Genomic DNA, 21006 nt, shown 5'->3' on the forward strand with positions numbered 1-21006 from the left:
ATAAATAAAAAAAAAAAACTTTACAGCCCTTTTGTAACCAAAACAAGTTCTTGATATGAAAAACCTTTAGATTGAAATGTAAACTTTAATTTGTTTCTTAATGGGTGTTGGTTTTCTTTTTAAACTTTTACTATTCTTGAATTGGAGAAACGCAAAATAACCCCAATGTGCTTGTACAACAATATATTTGTATAAATGACAATACATTCTGTTGTATTCTGCTACAGCTTTATTTAGTTTAATTTAATTAACTTAATTTAATTTAATTTAATTTAATTTAATTTAATTTAATTTAATTTAATTTAATTTAATTTAATTTAATTTTATTTAATTTTATTTCATTTTTTGTTTTTTACATACTCCAGTCCACCAGGCGGCGGTAAATGTAAACTAATTTACAGAAGAAGAGACGGCAGTGTCGTCACCGTCTATTCGTGACGCAGTTGACGATGTAAACAAGAGAAGACAGTCGAGGGCAGAAGGGATCAAGCAGGCCGACGTCACCTCAAATGAAAGTCGTTAAATACGCTTTAGACGGCCGTCATGGGGCTCCCGGTCACGATTAAAGTCAAYTTTCGCGGGAATGTGAAGAGATTCCTGGCTCAGGATGTGGACAAATTGGAGTGGGAGTCCGTGGAAGCCTGGGTAAGCTGCTGGAGGAAAAAAGCTGGCGCAGTTTGGGGAAGAGCAGGCCCAGAAATGGCCTAGCAGACACGTAAACAGCAGATCACCTGAAGGACGGTCGATTCGGTCAACAAGATATGTGCAGAGCTGGTCATTTTAAATGAGAATGTGCTTAGCTTGTTTTGAGAATAAAGCTTTTGTTCCTACATCCATTTTCCAGCTGTCGATGTGTAATATTTCTCAGCCTGAAATGTCTATTATTGAGGGTTTGTTGGACGTGTGTGTGAATAGCTAATTTTTTAAGACATTGTTTTCTGTGGATTGAATAATAACTCATTCACATTACATTTCAGATCAAAGCGTCATTTGGGATCAACCACTTTCAAGTTAAATACTTTGATGAAGATAATGAAGAGGTAAGATTMTCTATATGTAAACATGGCGCCCTTACCAGGAAGTATTCGTTCGATATCATAACAAAAACATTAACATATAAAGAAAAAAATATTATATATAATGTATATTTTTCTATTTTATGATATATTTTTACGTATTTAAAGCCATTATGRCGTGAGTAAATTGTTGATTTTGAAATTTTAAATACACTCACTGGAGAATTTGATACCCATGCTGACCAGAGACGCGTACGTAAATTATGCCAAACGTATTGAAGCCCCTTAATATTTTTTTCTTGGTGTTGTTTTACAAATACAACATTCAGTGTATTTTACTGGGTTTTATGGAGTAGGCCAACACAAAGAAGCATTATGTAATTATAAAATGGATGAAGAATTTATTTATTTWTTGTCTTATGGGCTATAACAGAAGCTGCTGCCAATAATGTATTTACACAAAATGTTATGTTTACCCTACATGGCTTGTGAAGTGCATTACTAATAGCTGTCCTGTTAATGGATTCTTCACCTGAGTTGAGGATGTCTGCAGCTCCTCCAGAGTCACCATGTCTGCTGTGTTCTTTGATCTTTACATGTTTGTTCACTTATAAGCCCCTGAGGTCTTCACAAAGCTGTGCTGATAATGAGATTCATTTATATACAGGTGGACTCTACTTACTAATTAGACGAGCTCAGAAGATAAATGGTTAGAATGCATTTTAATTAGGAAATGTATTATAACTATGTATTATTTTAATTCAGTTCCACAATTGCATACAACATGTTCTTGGTCTAAGACATTAACATTTTGGCGGTTTGATGTTTTCAGATTTTTTTGTTGTTGTTTTTTGTTGTTTTATTTCTGCCAACAAATGTTAAAGCAATGGTAGCAATTACAAATGACTGGGTGGATCAGACACCAAAGTAACCAAACCAAGTTCAGAGCAGGTACAATTACAAGTTAATTACTCAACAAACTGATGTCACATTGAGAAAAGRGGTGAATAATGATTGATCAGACCACCAGACGAAAAAGAAATGAGCAAAGATGAAGCCAAGACAATAATATTAAACCCCATTCCTACCCAGTGATGGTACATAGTTCAGCCTGCAGCATGTGACTCTGCCCCACCCATGTCCTCCTTACGTCATAGTCAGGAACAGTGTGTTTGTWTTTTGTTTGTCTTTGACAACCATGGCAGCACACCAGCATTAGACCAGCTTGTTTAAAATGACAAAAAAAAAAAAAAAAAATCTGAACTATTTGGGATGTAATGCCAAGCCACTGATGTTAATTAAATAAGTTCTCGARAAAGACAAACGGTGGCTTCATTTAGTGATTTCTAACTAAAGTCATGTGGCAACAAATAGCTCGCTTTAAATAGTCTGTGGGGAAATTTTGAAAATGACCRTTAGGTGTATGTGTAATGTTAAAGTGCTGGCCTCATATACAGAAGCTATAGTTCTGGACGCAGCCGTCCTGGGTTTGATTCCCGACCTCGAGACCTTTGCTGCGGTGGTCTGATGTGTCCTACTCTTCTCTCTCTGCCCCCTTACTGTCTTAATTGTGAATAAAAAGTACAAGTGCCAAAAACCAATTAAAGGGGTGAAAAAGAACATTTTCTGCAATCTGCTTGTGGTCTACTGACATGAACAGTGGTTAGGTGAATCCAATACATATTTGGAGTTGGGTCAAAGTAATGTCTCATTGAAGTCAACTGATCTTCAATGGGGATCAGAAGCCCAGTAATTGGAAATAGGATTTAAAATTAAGTTTTCAGAAAATAATATTGTAGCTTGAATAATGTATGAAATTCAAACAATTACATGCATGTTTATGCCTTTAATAAATCTAAATCAACATCTAAGTGAAATAAAAGAATAAGCAAAACAAAATAAAAGGACAAAATGTNAAAGACAAACGGTGGCTTCATTTAGTGATTTCTAACTAAAGTCATGTGGCAACAAATAGCTCGCTTTAAATAGTCTGTGGGGAAATTTTGAAAATGACCRTTAGGTGTATGTGTAATGTTAAAGTGCTGGCCTCATATACAGAAGCTATAGTTCTGGACGCAGCCGTCCTGGGTTTGATTCCCGACCTCGAGACCTTTGCTGCGGTGGTCTGATGTGTCCTACTCTTCTCTCTCTGCCCCCTTACTGTCTTAATTGTGAATAAAAAGTACAAGTGCCAAAAACCAATTAAAGGGGTGAAAAAGAACATTTTCTGCAATCTGCTTGTGGTCTACTGACATGAACAGTGGTTAGGTGAATCCAATACATATTTGGAGTTGGGTCAAAGTAATGTCTCATTGAAGTCRACTGATCTTCAATGGGGATCAGAAGCCCAGTAATTGGAAATAGGATTTAAAATTAAGTTTTCAGAAAATAATATTGTAGCTTGAATAATGTATGAAATTCAAACAATTACATGCATGTTTATGCCTTTAATAAATCTAAATCAACATCTAAGTGAAATAAAAGAATAAGCAAAACAAAATAAAAGGACAAAATGTTAAAATATGGGTACTGGGCATGAGATATGCTGCGATTCCCACAATATGTCTTTAAGTAAATATACAAAGTTTTAGGGGATCATTGTAAAAATGTATGAAATGTTCACATTGCTCTTGTTTAATCTAAGGYATTTATTATTGGTATAATTATGCTATCTGTGTCACATTTGGGATATAAAGTGCTTTATGCTCTGAYAAAGCACTGATTTAAAGGACTTCTAAAACTGTGGGAACAGCAAAATTTGCCATTTTAATGGAGCATCGTTTTAAACTCTAGTTATACTTTGAGACTGGCCCAAATCTAGTTGATTCAAAATGGAGGTACACAGTTCACACAGATTCACCACATGACTGGAAAATAATGGGTCCTAAGATAAGAATGTTTCCTGATCCGATGAGTTTTTATTTCAGCTGCAACATTCAGATCATAGACCCAGAATTTAGAATAAACAACATGAAARCTTGAGTCCGTCCTGCCTTGTGTTGGTGTTTCAGGATGCTGTTGCTGCTGGCTGGTGGTGTGGGAGACGTTTTCTTGGCATAGTTTGAACCCGTTATCACCAACTGAGCTTTGCTCAAATAGTACAACCTACTTGGTCTATGTCGTTGTGGGCCATGTCCATCATGACAATAAACTCGCTGCACCCCAATGGCCTCCCCAGTCCCCATATCTMTATCCAACATATTCCACCAAATTCAGAAGATTTACATCATAGATGTAAAATCTGCTTCCAACTGTTTGTTTGCTATGTTAATTAATAAGCACCAAAATCTCTAAGGAATGTTTCAGACACTGTCAAAAATATGTAAGGCAGTTCAACTCATCCATTGGTTTCAATTTAGCTGAGATTGGGTCACAATAGTAGGTGGTCCAGTTAAATACTGTCCAGCTTATTCTGGGTAATCCCAATGTGTTCTCAGRCCAAAAGTTATATATAGTTTCTCCAGTGAGTCCGGAGTCTGATAGAGTAGTCCAATGTTTTCCAGTTGAGGACCACGACCTTGGTCTTTGAGGAACCGACTCTCAGCCTGGTTGCTTTRCATATGGCTAAGAACTGCCAACTGTGGTTAATGGAGCATTTGTTTTTGACAATAATGAAAGTTAGCGACTTATTTCATTCTGACCCTATTCATGTTTCCTTTCAGATCTGCATAAACAGTCAAGGTAAGAAGAATAATCATTGATGGTTTTCCGTCATGGCACTCGAGTAACATGTGGATAATACACMGACATGTTTTTGTTTTGCAGATGAATATGAAGAAGCAATCAAGGTATTGTTGCACTGCTGGATATTCTTGGAAATTATTGGCTGAGTAGCACTACAATGTTTTCTTTATTTCGTAACTATGTGATAAAAGAGGCTGATAACATACAGCACGCTGCAAAGACACATCCCCTTTGAACCTTTTAACAGTCTCTCGGGTTTCAACGTATTTCATCTAGATTTCAAGCGACAGAACTGTAAGCTGTGCATGTTGTGACTTTTTTACACTTATATGTTGTTCAGTATGATAAGCGACTGATTTACAATTATATGTTAAGCATAGATTACATGTTTATTATTAATTGAATTGAACATGATTGTATATAATTACAAGGATGAAGTGAAATATATTTAAGTGCAAGACATGATTTATTTGAATAGAAGAAGTCTTTTATTTTGAAGAATGCTTAAGTATCTGGTTCTGTTTTGTCACTATCTTGCTTTGTTGATATTTTGGTTGTCTTGGTTACGAACAGCTGTTGCCGTTATCAGCTGTCGCCGTTTTCTCTCTTCAATAAAGAACTGAACAGAAAGGTTCAGTAAAAGACATAGGGGCCTCCGTTTTGTTTGAAGAAGCTTCACTCCGTAACAGTGCATAGTTAGAAAGTGAAAGGAACAAAAAGCATCATCAAGATTGTTTGCTTATAAAAATCTGAAAATGAAATTGAGGCAAGCATTTGTGTTCTGAGTCGATGTTTTGTTGAATCGCCTTTGGTTAAGGTTACAGTTGCAAGTCTTTTGAAGTACACTCCTATGAGCTTTTTCATTTCTACATATTGAAATCCTTTCACAGTCTTCTTTTCCAAATGGCTCAAACTCAGCCAGATTTAATGAAGRGTCTTTGTCACAGACTCTTAATTGGATTTAGGTCTGGACTTTCCAACCCAAGCATGTGCTTTCATCTGAATCCTTGTTTTGTAGCTCTCAGACTGTCAATTTCTTTTTCCCATCTGCTGAAAGATTGTACTTTTTTTTGCATGTAGGCCAAACAAAAGTTCCCACCGATCAGAGGATTTTCTTCCAAATGTTTGCCTTGTCCACCACATGGCTTGCTGCAAACTGCAGACTGGCCTTCATATGGACTCCCTCCCTCCACTAGTGGCTTTCTTTCCCATGAATGTCAGATTTGTGGAGTGCACAACTTGCTATCCTTTGCTATCCTTTTTATTAAACTTGACAGTTCTTCACAGTAGAATTTTTTTAGATGTAAAGTCAYCAAATGTAAAAGGTTCAAAGAGTGTGAACATTTAAGTGTGCGCTTGTTTTATTGTAACAGCACAATAAAAGCAGCTCAGATGTGTTTTACTGCWAAAACCTTCTCTTTGTATATGTTGTCATTCTTGCCTTCAATTTATTGTTTGCTATTYGTTGCTGTCCCTCTCAGAGTGCAGAGAAGCARGGGAACCAGCTGCACATGAATGTGTACAAGATGAAGGGCCAGGCATGCGGCGGCCCTCTGAAGGCGGAGGTGAAGGAGCTTAAAGGAGACCTCCGTCCTGCTCCGCCTTACCCGTCAAGAGTTAAATCCGTGGACAAAGGCACTCAGATCACTCCAGAGCGAGAAAGCGTAAGAAAACCCGTCTTCCGTCGTCTTACTCATTGTTCTTTATTGGTTATAATCTGCTGACTTTATGCAACAAGGATGAGTCGGTGAAAATGACTTCATCTCTGCCTTTTACTATCTCTTATCTWATGTTTAAGATGTGATTATGTTTCTGGTTTCTGCTTACAGGTAGCAGTAAAAGAAAACAAGGGGAATAAACCTGACGATGATCCTCCTCCTATGTGGTTCAGATCGTACATGGAGAAGGTTAGCATCACCGATGGGGGAAAATTWARAAAAATAAAWAAAAATTGTGCAAAACCTTTCCCTCAGACTATTAAAACTTTATTTTCTTGGGTTCTAGTTTAAGGACGAAGTCGTAAAGGAGGTGGTGGAACGGATGTGCAACGACTTCTCCGGCCAGTGTTGCACTCACAAGTCCTCCGACGGGCTCCAAGAGGACTGTGGGGYCATTGAAGGACCTATAGGGCCCCGACCGGGCCCCTCCACCTCTAACGGATCGCTAGGGTACACCCCAAACTGCAGCACCTGCAACAAGCTCACCTCTGAGGGGGCTTACAAATGCAGGTAGGCATTAGGGCGGGGCGGTCGGGTGTAGCGGATTGATATGTCTACGCTGTCAAAAATAAGTTCTGAAGGAGGAATTTGATYCCTGCAAGGGGATTTTCAAGGTAATTGATGAAAGTAGTTCCAGTGCTGGAAAGGGGTTTTGTAGGTTTCTTCTTTGTTGTTATCCTTAAATGTTTCAGATCATCAAAAAAAGTAAAATCGGTCAAAAAGTAACTTGATCAATAAAAAAAAAAAAAGTTTTTGAATAAGAGGAAATAAATCTCTCCAAACCAACACTGTGCTATGTTACAATGTAAACCTAATAACTGACGTCACACGTTAGTGTTCTCTTCTTTACGTAATTGTTAAAATTCACCCCTATCCATRAACTCCTTTCACACTTTTTTGAGCATCCATAGTGATTTTTTTTGTTGTTTTTGTTTGCGCTGTTTCCTTGCCAGTGTGTGCCCATCCTGCATCCTGTGTGAGATGTGCAGACACAGCCACGATCCGAGCCACAGCCTGGTGAGAACCAAGACGCCTCTCTCCATCCCCGAGCATGGAATGTCGGGAGAGTTTAGGTAAACCTTTAAAAACTGAGGCTCGTCCAGCTACTACTTTCTTGACGTAGATTTGAAAGAGAGTGCTAGTTCTTGCTGTAGCATCTACATTATTAAAGGTGAAGACAAGGCAAAAAAAAATGTGTTTTGTTTTTTTTTTTTTTTTTTAGTTTTTTTTTATTTTGGAAAGTAAACTTTTGATAGTCAACAAATAGGTGTTCCTGATGACATTTTAAACCAGGTTCCCAAGGCGAGGAGACAGGACTGTGCGCAAGGCCGAGAGACAGCGCCTCAAAGCTGAAAGAAGGCAGCTGAAAGCAGAGGTGAAGGAAATCAAGAAGAAACTGAGGCTGGAGAAGAGGGGGATGCAGTGGAGCGGACCCTCTACCTCAGACAGAGCCAGCCTGGCAAACATGGCGTCCACATCCACCCAGTTCCCGGCGCTGCCTCCTCCCGCTGCCTCAGAATCAGCCTCAGGTCCCGCCACAGACCCAGGTCACATCCCAGCCCCGGTCCCCGACCCCCAGGCCTCCAGTCCAGAGTAAGCGCCACCTTGGAAGGGCGTCCGACAGTGCTGGGTACCTCTAGCCCAGCATGGATGCAAAAAGTCTTTTTTTTTTTCCAAGAAAAAGAAATCAAAAATATGCCATCTTTGTAATCTAGTCTGTATGAGTGTTTTCGCTGGCTGCTCTGGGGTGGTGGCAAATGTTGGAACTACCTCAATGTGAAAACTGTTGCTGCTGCTTCATAGATTTTCTAGAAAAAAAAAAAAAAGAAAGAAAAATTTGCTTTTGAGCTGCAAAAAAAAAAAAAAAAATCTGGGGTCCTGCTTTTTTTTGATTCGTAGAGAAACAAAAAGAGATGCGTATTATAGAGAAACCAGGGCTTTTTTTCAACAATGCTCTGTACACTTGAAACTAGGGGTCCTGGGGTCTCGCACACGTCCTTGGTGCCCACTATGGCTGCCTTGTTTCTGGATGAAAATCTGCCTGATAACACCCGTCTGGAGCCTGGTACCAAGTTCATCAAATACTGGAAGATGAAGAACTCGGGCACAATCAGCTGGACTTCAGAGACCAAGGTACCCCTCCCACTCATCGAGAGGCCAGGCTCCACACTCCCTCTCTCTCTATGCCCTCCACACCTCCCACTTTACTACTTTTATTCTCCTCTTAACTCGTTTCCTTCTCTTGATTTACTAAAATCTTCCAAGCTTACAGGTGCATCTCAGTAAATTTTAATATCTTCCGAAATTGCATTTGTTTCAGTAATTCAGTTTTTAGAGAGAGAAAAAAAAGTGTATATCAAATATATTTATTACACACAGAGAGATACTTTTTGAATGTTTATTTCTGTAAAATTAGATGAGTATGGCTTACAGCTAATGAAAGCTCAAAATTCAGTTAGAAAATCTTTTATTTTTAAATAAAGAAATGTGGGCCTTCTACAAAGTATGTTCATGTACTGTAGAGTGTATGCACGCAATACTCGGCGGAGCATCCGTTGCATGAATCAGTGCATCAATGCAGCATGGCATGGAGGCGTTCAGCCTGTGGCTCTGCTGAGGTGTTCAAGGAATCCCAGGTTTCTTTGCTGCAGCTCATCTGCATTGTTGGGTTCGGTGTCTCTCATCTTCCTCTTGGCTAAAGCAGCACAACATATCAGCATCGTAACGTCGGTACTAACACTGCAACGACATGCTGGGGATGGACTAATTATTTTCCGACATATTCCAAGTATCATGAGTTCATAGTTTGGGATGATAAGATATTCAGCTTGTTGGATGAAACCTGGCCGCAGCAGATGCGGTGTAGATCCACTGATTGCATCGCCTAGGATGGACGCACCGGAAGTTGAAGAAGAGAAGATTGCGGAAAAGTGTGGATTTATCACTACGGATACCGTCATTGCAGTCCGTTACCATTGCATGATTTTCTAATTTCATGCAAGCCTATGCTTAACAATACTCTATGGATTCTCTGAGGTTTAGGCCAAACACATAAACGCCATTATCACTAAAGCAGGTGCTGGTACGTTTCGCTGTGTGGGCAGGTACCAAGTCCTACTGGACAAAAAATTAGCATCTCAATACAGCTTGTCAGCAGAGGGAAGCATGAAATATCCCGGTAGATGACGGTGGACCACAGGACCAACGGCAGCAGATGACAGAGGCTTCCTAAATCATCACCGACTGGAAGAAGCAACTTGGATTCTGTCCCTGTCTAATCTTACTCCTGATTCTTGGACCATGATTTCCAAATAAAATGCAGCTTTCTTCTGAACAGATGATTTTGGACCACTGTGCAACGGCCGAGCCTCTTTTATCTTTAGCCCAGGTGAGACACCTCTGACCTCGTCTCTGGTTCAGGGGTGGGTTAACGCAAGGAATGGGAGCGATGTAACCGATGTTCTGAATACATTAGTGTGTGGTGGCTCTTGATGCTCTGACTCCAGTCAGAGTCCACTACTTGCGATTCTCTCCCAATCATCTCAACTGTTTTTTTTTTTTTAACATCACACTTTTCCCATCCATCCGACTTTTCATATAGCAATCCATGAACAGCCAGCTAATCTGTTTATGTGAGTAGTAGCTACATGAACGTTGTCTTTTCATTAGCTGCGAGCCATGGTTATCCAAACTAAAATAAAACTTAGAGCTATGCCATTCTCTGTGGAATAGATCTGTTTAATATGAGTTTCTTTTCTTAAATGGAAACACTGAAAAAAATGTAACTTTTCAAAAATATTTAAATTTATTTAGAGGCGCCTGTGTTTATCCAGTGTTGTTCCTTATTTAATCCAGTTAAGTTTATGTTGGGGTTCAATTTCTAAGTCTTTGTCTGGATGTACAATGAGTGTTGCCCCCTCAGTATGAACGCATGACTATTTATTTATTTATTTATTTTCTGTTGTATTCACTCTGGTTTGCATGCTCTTTGTCTTTGTGCTTTTTCGCATGTGTATTCCTATTTTTTGTGTCCTGTGTATGTGTGTGTGCGTGCACGCAGCTAGTGTTCATGTGGGGAAACCTCGGCTTGGCGTCGGAGGAGAGGAGGGAGGTTCCAGTGCCCCTGCTGCTTCCGGGACAAGTGGGCGTGGTCAGTGTGGCCTTTGTGGCTCCCGTCATGGAGGGGATGTACACCTCCCACTGGCGGCTGGCGCACTGCGGCTGTCAGTTCGGCCCGCGGGTCTGGTGCAGCATTGTGGTCGACTCTGGCAGCGGCCGCAACGGGCTCGGGCACCAAAGCAAGCGATTGGCAAGTCTCACACGCAGCGACATCGCCTACTTGCAACATCTGTTTACATGGATATTTAGATGAAATCACGCATAATGTCTTCATGTTTTCTTACCAAGGAGCCCGACTGTCCTATGACCTTTTCGGTTGATTTAAAACGGCAACTCTCCAAGCATTCTGAAGGGCCTCAGCCTTCCACCTGTACCAAAAAAACAAACAAACAAAAAAAAAAACAACCAGCTCTCTATCTCAGATTAACTGTATTTGAAAGTCCTGTTTTAAGCAAGTGGATGGAGAAATCCAGCTAAGACTTGACAGAGAGTCCTTTCGCTAACCATCTGCTGTATACTTTTAAGCTAATTGTGCTTTGGGAATCACCCTGTAGGTCCTACAATACTCATTTTAATACCGAAAACTATTTAATAGATTTTTACTAAAAAATGACGAGTCATTGATGGAAACAAAATGCCCAACTATTAATTTATAAGATGATTCTTTGCTTCACACCTGACTTGGTTTGCACCGTGACGTTAAAATTGACCAAGAACATCGACAGTTTTGGCAGGTCTAGATCAGGAGTTTCCAAATGCAGTTCTTTGGAGCTAATGCCCTGCAACTTTTAGATGCATCCTTGCTTCAACACAGCCAAGTCAAATTACTGAATTACCCCTTCAACATGGCATCAAGTTTGGCAAAGTCTTGGTGACGATCCATTCATGTTATTCTGGTGTGTTGGAGCAGTTGATGCATCTAAAAGTTACTGGACATTAGGTCTTGAGGACTGGAGTTTGGCAGGCAGTGTGCTCCACATTATGTCTGATGGAGTGTCAGGGTTCAGAGACTGCGTTGAACTCGCACAAAAGGAGAAGACTGGAAGCAGCAGCACCTGAATACATGAGGCTGGACTTGTCTGGTGTGGTGAAAAGAGAGCTGAGCCCAAAGATCTACATGCTGATCTATGTTTCCACCCTCATCTATGGTCAAAAGCTTTGGGTAGTGAACAAAATATTGAGATCACGGATACAGGCAGGTGACAAAGGCTTCCCCCTGCAGAGTGTCTAGTTAGAGATATGATGAGAAGCTCAGTCTCCTGGCGGAGCTGGCCCAAGTGGCCGGGGAGAAGGATGACAGCTTCTCTATGAAGACTGTTTCTCCCGTGAGATGTTCCCGGATTAAGTGAAAAATAAATGGATGGATGGATGGTTGGATGGATGACATCCTCCTGCCCATGAGCTCTCCATCAAAATGGCCGCAAACACTTCTTCTGGGTGACCATGGAACGCCAGAAAAACAAACAAAGGATTCAGATCTTTGGTGTGATCAGCTCATATTGATCAGTGAGACTTTTGTGTGCATGCCCCCGTCTTACTGCACTAGCCCAATCCCCTGCATCCTTTGATACCCCGCTGATAAGCTGACTGTTTCCTCCCCCACAGCATGGCTAAAACTGATGGTGGAGGTGCAGAAACCTCTTTTATACATACAGAATATCCACAGATTGTGAGGATAATATCCTAGTGCAGGGAATGTTGTCCCTTTAGCAGTAGCATTGCGACATGGCCTTGGAAGCAGTGGCAAAAAAACAAAAAAGAAACAATTTGGTGAGTAGATACAGTAGCCGCTCAATCGCCTTCACGCAGGAATTTGCAATTTGGTGAAATGGGGGCCTAAATTAGCCGTTATCCAGTAAAAACTCAACACTGGTTATTCCTCTGAGTCTTTGGTTATTTCTGTGCTTGAATGATTCATAGATTTAAGTTGAAGTTGCTTAACCAATAAAATAAAATCACATACTGAGCTGAAAATGTGTAAGACAAAATCAGCCAAAGTCCAGATGTAAAATTATCCAAGTCCTTCAGAAAGCTTGGAGAAGTGTTGCATAAAAACAAAAAAAAAAACAAAAAAAAACAAACAAAAAAAACTTGGCTGCTTTGAAGGAATATGCAGAAAAAATTAGGACCGACTCAGCACTTTAGCAAAGTTGTTGTATCCTTTAATCTTTGTGTTACAATTTTAGTGTCCCACAAAAACAAAACAAAACAAAAAAAGAAAAAGGATAATTTGTTAGGGTTAAAATGAACAGAAATTTTTTTTATTACTATAAAAATAATTGGAAATGTCCATGAAGTATTTGTTTGGTTGTTATGGTGACGGTTGGTATACCGTTTGTGCTTCAGAAGGAGGAGGTGAAGCCGGCAGAGAAGGAGGCGACACCCAAGGAGAGCGGCCCTGCCTTTGCTGCAGACCTCCCCCAAGAAGACTTCTACTTCCCATCGGTCGACCTGCTGACCGCACAGGTGCTTGCTCAACGCGAAGCCGTTCTCTGTCACGTCGTTTTCAAGTCGTGCGTTGATCAAACGGAAATAAGAATGGTAGCCGCAGTTCAGTGTACAGAAAAGTATCAGAAGTTTCTGCTTTTCTTTTTTTTTGTTACCACTGCCTGTGTGAACTTTTACACTAACATGTGAATATATTCATATTAAAGGTCAAATCTTTGGTCTGTGTTTTCATGACAATGAGACAATGATGCATTAATACTCTTACTTTAGCACCCATGTTGTAAAACTAAAACCATTATGTTGATTTTTCACTGCAAATTTTCTCGTTTTGGTCTCCTTAAAACAGGTTTTCTAGTATTTTTGTTTCCTGTTCTACTCAGCCGTAGTAGAAGTCGGCCAATTTATCAAGCAGCTGATTAAATTAGGACAGTGACTTAAACGTCATCATAGTAAACTCCGAAATCAGATGAATCCTGAGAAGCAAAGGGGTTCTAACCCACAAATGTTCATCGTCTGTTACTACTCCACAGTAATTTGAATTTTCATTGCTCTGTTTACTTTTTTTTAGGATCTGCTTTCATTTGAGTTGCTGGACATAAATATTGTGCAAGAGTTGGAAAAAGTCCCCAACAACACTCCCGTCGGTGAGTCAAAGTGCTGAAAAACTCAGCCCTGAACTGGAATACATATTTTAATGTTTTTTTTTTCTTTTTCTCTCTGTTTTTGTTCCAGCTTTGACTCCCTGCATCTCCCCCCTCCCCAATGATTCATCTTTGTTGGAAAGGACGATGACTTCACAGACGAAGGACGAGTCGGAGACCACAGGAGTCCGTAAACTCTTCGGTGAGCCATTCTCTGTTGCTGACTCTTTAGAGTTGCCTAATTGGGATAATTAAACATTTTAAACACAAACAGGTGTTTATGTTCAAATACATTTTTTAAGTTATTCTGGAAATGAATTTGGTTATTCAGTCAAATAATAGAAAGTTCCTTTCAAGGCCTGCAATTAGAACCTTTAGTTGCTAATCCCTGTGTATATTTCTCTGGAATAGAAAGAACAACCCGTATCCCTTCTTCTCGCTCCTGAGAATGAATAAAAAAATATTCTAGAACAAGCAAAAACTCAGAACCAGTCCTAAAACTGTTTCCTCCTTTATCATTTTTCTGTATTTTCCATAAGGAGTCAAACTGAGGCCCAAAGACGTGTCGGAGCCCGTAGCGCAAGACGAGGAGAAGGAGGAGGAGATCAGCGGAGCTCAGTTCCTCTGCGAGACGGTGATCCGCTCCCTCACGCTGGAGGAGGCCCCGGACCACAGGCCCCTCCGCCGAGCCAAGCACAGCAGCCTCAAACCGCAGGGTGAGCCGCTGCAACCAGCTCCTCTCGGAGTTTAACGCCAGAGAGGGAGATTCTGTGTTTGAATCTCTCCCTGTTGAACATTGTTTCCAACCCTTGCAGTTGTTACCCGGGGGCCCGGCTTTGGCTTTGAGAGGGGAGTCGGGGTGGAGGAGAAGCAGAAGGGGAAAGTTAAGCAGGAGGAGATGAATGCCGACAGAATCCAGAGTTTAGCGCCGCCTGTAAATACCGTCTTCAACCAACTGTCCCAGGGAGAGGACGACTCAAGGCCAGGTGAGTGAAAAACACAAACAAACAAAAAAAAACCCCTATAATCTTCCTTTATTTCTTTATTTTAAAGCTGGACCATCTTGAGACAGGATGTTAATTTTGGTCATTTTTCCTCCCCCCCACTTGGTAGATCCTGAGCTCGGAGCCGACAATGTAAACCTTAATATCAGTTCACATCAAGATAATGAAGACAAAGAGGTTTTGCACGCTATGCAAAACATGAAGGAGAAGAATTGCGAGAAAGAAGAAGGCAGAACCAGAGAAGACTGGGATGAGGTGATGTTATAAACATGCTTTCAATATTTACACATTTTATCAGACACATACTTTGCTGTACTTTATTAGAATTTTATGTGAGTAATCGGCAACACAAAGTAGTAACCAAGAAATGTCCGCAAACAAAATCCAATGCGAACAATGAACTGTTAGGGTCAGTAAATATATTTTTTGTAGCATTTCCCCATGAAAGCACTTCATTAATACAAGTCTCAACCAGAAAAAAGCAGACACTTTCACAACCCGTCATTTTTCAGCACCTATTCGGAGCCTAAAAGCCTTTATGGTCTCCTGCTTCAGGTCAGCAGCCAGACGTCCTCCGTCTCCTCCAGCGACGACTACATCATCGTCCTCCCGGACTGCTTCGACACCAGCCGGCCCTTGGGCGAGTCCATGTACAGCTCCGCCATGTCGCAGCCCGACACCGCCGCCGCGAGCGCCACAGCGGCCTCTTCGACCGACCCGGACCAAGAGCAGGCAAAGGACGAGCCCTGCAACTTTGAGCCGTGCAGGGAGGCACCGCTGATGGAGAGGAAGGAGGAAGAGACCATCGCCGTGGAGGAGTCGCTTGGCAACACCTGGCCCCTCCACGTCTCGCCCATCCACAGCAGCGTGAACCAGATGCTGTGCGCGTCCCAAACGCTCGACGCCGTGACGCTCACGCCTGAAGTGGTGCCGCCACCTGTCGTGCCTCAGCCCCTGCACCCCACACCGGTCATCTACTCGCCCAGGTGAGACCGGGGCTTGAAAGAGTCTTTAAACTCTTGTTATTGAAACGGAAGGTGGTTGCCACACCGCAGCACCGCCTCGAGTGGTTACGTTTCCATCTACGTTTCAGATCGGAGGCGCTGTATCTGGCCGGGGATCCCAGTCCTCCGGCCTGCGAACCGTACGAGCCGCAACAACCACGGGTTCACCTAAATGGTGAGTTTAAACCATCACAGGGACTGGATCTCACCACATTGCAGATATACTACATTTGCTGGCACATAAAACTAAGAGGCGGCATATTTATCACTGTAAAACCAGACAGTTTACCTTTTACTGTTGCCACTCAGTCTGCTGGTTAGACTCATTGTGTTTACATGACTTAGCAGTTTTAGAAGGAAGCTAAGGCAACTCAGGAAACGCATTATAACCACTGCAGGAACAGAGGAACTAACACAGCACGAAGGTTTTCAGGATTTGTTGCTTCAATGAAGACAAAAAAAAAAAACTCAAGTTCCTCATCTAATCAGATTTTTTTTTTTTTTTTTGTGGGTTGTCATTTCCTTTTCTAGTATCATCCGGTCTGTCCAGATCAGCCGGCTCAGCATGCAGTGCCTTTGAGGCGTACAATCCGAGAGCGGGCAAAGCGCTGCAGCCAAGGTGCAAAACAGCAGAGTAAAACTTCTTATGCTACAATTTCTGTGCTGTAGTCTCTTTTCTTTCTTTTTTTCCTTTCTTTCATGCTGCACTGCAACAGAATTTAGTCTGTTAACCTGAGATGTAATTAGTGTAATCAGTAAGTGTGACTGTGTCTGCACCAGGGGCCAAGGAGGCATCACAGAGGGACTTGTCAAAGGGGCCCTTTCTGTGGCCGCATCTGCTTATAAGGCTCTCTTCACTGGACCAAACTGTTCCATACAGGTACATGACCCAGAAGTCTGCTCTATAAACCTAAAATACAGAACTTCCAACATGAGAGCTTTTCATTACCAGACATTATTAATTTGCTTGTTTGACTATTTGCACAAGCAGATGAAAACGGTTTTATTCAAGTCAAGAAAAACTCAAGAATTTGGAAATGAATAGCTGAGTTGCAAGCGTCCCAACGTTAGGCATGGGCTGGTGTGAGGCGTGAGCAGTATGATGAGCTTCCACAGGAAACTGCACAGCACCGCAGTATTTACGCAAAAGCGACAACAAACAAATCGGAACTGCTTTTGCTGAAAAACAGAAGCGTAGTTTACTGATGGTTGAATAAAATTACAAACATATTTATTAAAGTTGTGATATTTGTTGAAGAAACGTAATTGTGATTCATTGACTTGAGCAAAAATGTTTCATAAACACAAGTTACATTTATTTGTAATTTAACCAAACATTCTACGTATTAGATTTTTTATTTTTTTTTTTGCAACGTTTTATTATCAGAAACAAAAAACAAGAGTTAAATTTATACTGAAAATTATTTGAAAATGCTAAGATTAAAGTCCCTCTTTAATAATATACTGGTTCTGTTTAGACATATCAGCTAATAAAATCTTCACTCTTGAAGTTCAAAGACATCTGAACTGTTATTTTATCCATTCTCACCTGTCTGACGGTTTGACAGCGACGCCGGAAGTGTCAGAATGCACAAAGCTTTAACTCCATCTCTGTTTATCTGGTTTATGGTTAGTGAAAAGACGAAGGCTTTAAAGCCAAAGACTTTGTCAGGCCCGCACAGAGGAGAATATGACTGCATAGCCGCATGCATTTACACACAGAACGGTCATCAAGCTCTTACTTTGAAGGGCACATGTTGCAACATTTTTTTCTGCACAAAGAAGCAGGTTTGTCCTAAAGATTTGTCAGTTTACATTAGTTTACTCCAAACAGAGCTGGCAAATCTGGTGATTCCAGCATTTCCTTCTGACATTGCTATGATACACAAGGACTTGAAATGATGGCATCTTTACATCATTTTTCTTTTTTCTTTTTTTTTTTTTTTTAATCTAGGTATACCATGATATCCTGAACCAGCTCATGCCTAACCAGAATTGTTGGCAGTACTTTAGGGGTTGTAGCCATTATAAAAAAATATATATATATATATATATATTTATATATATATGACTTTCCTTTTATCTCTTACCTCTAATATGGTAAAAATATGCTACAAATAAATGTTATTCTTCTTTAAATAGTCTTTAACTCATGATGTTGATATATGTCATGTAAACAATTATTGAGCCAGCAGCAGACATTGATTTTTGTTCATGCTTGTGGAGAACAGGCAACAATAATACTCAATGACACATCTGAATACTTCAAATTAGGCATCATAGTAGTTTTTGTGCCAGTTTTTTCAGGGCAGAAAATACCTGTTTTGTTTCCAAGCACGTTTGCACGGAAGAGGATTAGGGCCACTTAAAATAAAAAAGGAATTCTGACTTTAATCTCAGAATTCTAAGAAAAAAAGTCTGAATTCTTTTGTTTTTGTTTTTTTCCAGTGACCCTAATCGTCTTCTGTACATTTGTATTCCTATTGAAGAATTTCCCATCCAATACTACATTTTCAGTTGAAGAGGACGATTATTTCAGTCTCGGATGATGTATTGCTTCCACTCAAAATCTGCTTTCAACCCAAAAAAATAAGTAAATAAATAAATAAAAATAAGGTTGCGTCTTTTTCCTCTTGTTCAAATTCCCTCCCTCCTTGAGTTGTACCTATAAGTCTGATCACTGTGGTTGCAGATTTTATTTTATTTTATTTTATTTTTATATTTAAATTGTATTTAACAAGGTGAGTTGTTAAGAACAAAATTCTGTTTTCAACAACGAGCTGATAAAGGACTGTAGAGTGACACAGTTGTCATGATTAACTTTATTTAGGGTGTTATTAGCAATTCACAATTTACTCCAGGTGATGGTGAGCTACCACTGACTTATAAAAAAAAACCATATAAGTAAAACATCTGTTTAAAAACATGCATATGCACTAATTACATCTCAGGTTAACAGACTACAGCAGAAGCACTTTGTTTTGTTGTTGTTTTTTTGTTTTTTTTGTTTTTTAGTTTTTCATCCCTCCCGTCACAGGGACTTTAACTCTCTCCAGACAACACAGCTTTTACTTGAGGAGGGAGGACGTTCAAGCGAGAGGAGAAGGCTGGCTGCAAACAGGAAGAGAGTATAAATGCTCTAAACACATTACATCTGAGAGCAAAAAAAAAAACTGATTTTAGAGACGGCACACATTTTTATAAAGATGAGTAAATCCAATACTGAAGACAAGAAATCTTCAACTGGAAGATGTTACATGTTTTTTTTGCACTTTGGAAGGAAAATTCCTCAAAATAATCACAAGTTGCACTCATTTCAAAGTGGTGCCCGCACAACAAATATAAAACCTTTGTCCCTGTGAACATGATTCGTTGAGTGTAGATTTACCTTCTTTATGTTCTTCTCTTTTTCCCTTCCTCCTTGCCTTTTTTTTTTTCTTCTCTTTCTCCCCTCTTTTCCAGCGAGGGATCGACCCTGCCAGACAGGACCCTTCCATGATGGCCGTGCTGCTGGAGATGGGCTTTAAGGACCAGCGGCTCAACCAGCAGCTGCTGAGGAAGCACGGCTACAACCTGCTGCACACCGTCAACGAGCTGGTCCAGATGGCCGAGGAAAGCCAGAACGAAGCTGCTGACCCTCCGCAATGAGCCGAAGCCGAGCTTTTGCGAAGGCGCCTCCTAGACTCATAGGAAAAGAGTTATTTCAGCTTTTGAGCTTAATTTAAAAAAAGAGTAATTATAGAGTTGGGCTTTTAAATGTCTCATCTTCTTGTGTTTGGATTTGTAATTTTTTTTTTTTTTGATTGCTTTTTCAACATTACACTACACTTTCGTCTCCAAATATATGGAAGAAAAATTGAAGATATATATATATAATGGCTTCTCTTTCCCGTTTTGATTTAGCTTTACCGCTTTCTTCAAACATTAGCCATTTACTGTACACCTTCTTGTAAATGATTCTCGTTGGTAGCTTGGTTTACCTGGGGCCGTTGAGTTGTTGTACGTGTTGGTCGAAAATGAGCGAAAACTGAAATATCGATGAGTTAAGTGTTTTTTTCCCCCCATAATTTCCTCATCCCTGTGTTTGTATGGCTGATGTAGCTGCTTATTCAGCGCTGTAAAATAATTGTGCTCTCTTAAGGTCGGGTTAATTATACATAGAGATGAAAATGAAACTTTGTGTGAGGTGAACTGGGTCAGGAAAGCTAGCTCTGGAGTCAAACTAATGCTACTGATGCTGCATGGGTTAAGAGTCAGAGGGCAGTAATAAGATTAGATATTTAAGTTTTTTGTTTTTTTTCTTTAATTATTGTAGTGAAATTTGCCTAACAATGCAATCTTCTTCTGTATCAGAGTACTGTTATTTTAGACGTTGACATGTGGAATGTATACCAAACTCTCAGAACGGATCACTGTTCAGATTTGGATGTTTTTTTGACACCTGCATGATGAATAGAGGCTATTAGAGACAAGTCATGTTCTTGTGGTCTTAGCACAGTCACAGTGAAACAAAAACACAGCTTTGTGACATCTTTTATCATCCCACACACCCTTGCCTGCATTTTCACATGTCTTGGTCAAAAACTCAAAGCGAAACCCAGCAATTTTCAGTTAGCACTACTTAAACTGAGATGTCTCTTAAAACACATTCCTCAAAGCTTATGGACCCAAGTATATTTGATTTTGACTGCGTTGCCTCTTGTGTGCGATGATGATTAGTTTACCGAAACATGCTTGTCATGTAAGCTGACATTGTGTTGTGTGTCTGGACTTAACTTTGCGTGTGTGTGTGTGTGTGTGTGTGGTTGAGCTTTTTAGGAACCATTGTTTTTGTTATGTTTACAATTGTTCAAGTAAAAAAACAAAAAAAAGAAAACATGCTCTTAAGAGTAACTCTGAATATATCTACCTTGCTTGTCAAATTATTCTTCTGCAACAGAGTGTACACTTTAAATACTCTTCTCCCAATCTGCCAATAAACTCTTTGCCCATCTGTTTCTTTCCACCTTAACACTGAAAATCTAGAGATGTTGGTCTGAAAGTTGGTACAGAAAATAAATCCTTTAAGATTCATTTTGAGTTATTGAGTTGTAAATAATTCAAACACGGCGGTGTGAACGGCTGGATGGAAGTTGCCATTATTACTTTTTTGTCAATTTAGCAAATCTCAGTACTTATTATGATGCTGAATTTTTAGGGTGATGTTAAATACAGCATAGGTAAAAAAAAACAAATTCAGAGGATTTCACCATAAATTGTCACTCATTTGACCCTCTATGTCATGCTAAAATACCTTTGTTTAATAGGATGGGTTTATTATAGTTTGCTTTAGTTAAGTTATGTTAACCTAGAAACTAATTTTAAGTCTATTT

General features: G+C 40.1%; 1 protein-coding gene across 5 annotated transcripts; it reads left to right on the forward strand.

Moving 5' to 3' along the window:
* Positions 1 to 432: 432 nt before the first annotated feature.
* nbr1a (NBR1 autophagy cargo receptor a) lies at positions 433 to 20707 on the forward strand. 5 transcript variants are annotated; one of them, XM_008437380.2, is made up of 22 exons: positions 544 to 645; positions 978 to 1040; positions 4679 to 4697; positions 4782 to 4804; positions 6182 to 6364; positions 6530 to 6607; positions 6705 to 6928; positions 7372 to 7491; positions 7712 to 8011; positions 8392 to 8551; positions 10479 to 10727; positions 12884 to 13003; positions 13554 to 13629; positions 13718 to 13828; positions 14166 to 14342; positions 14442 to 14612; positions 14740 to 14885; positions 15186 to 15616; positions 15724 to 15809; positions 16166 to 16253; positions 16415 to 16514; positions 19097 to 20707. In XM_008437380.2, the coding sequence occupies exons 1-22, from the start codon at positions 544 to 546 to the stop codon at positions 19280 to 19282; spliced, it is 3213 nt and encodes a 1070-aa protein (XP_008435602.1). In that variant the 3' UTR covers positions 19283 to 20707. The 5 variants fall into 5 exon arrangements, with proteins under 5 accessions (XP_008435604.1, XP_008435605.1, XP_008435603.1 ...); XM_008437382.2 differs by lacking the exon at positions 10479 to 10727 and having other exon boundaries at positions 433 to 645; XM_008437383.2 differs by lacking the exon at positions 7712 to 8011 and having other exon boundaries at positions 433 to 645.
* The last annotated feature ends 299 nt before the right edge of the window (positions 20708 to 21006 follow it).

The sequence above is a fragment of the Poecilia reticulata genome, linkage group LG19 (assembly GCF_000633615.1).
Source record: "Poecilia reticulata strain Guanapo linkage group LG19, Guppy_female_1.0+MT, whole genome shotgun sequence".
Lineage (NCBI taxonomy): Eukaryota > Metazoa > Chordata > Actinopteri > Cyprinodontiformes > Poeciliidae > Poecilia > Poecilia reticulata.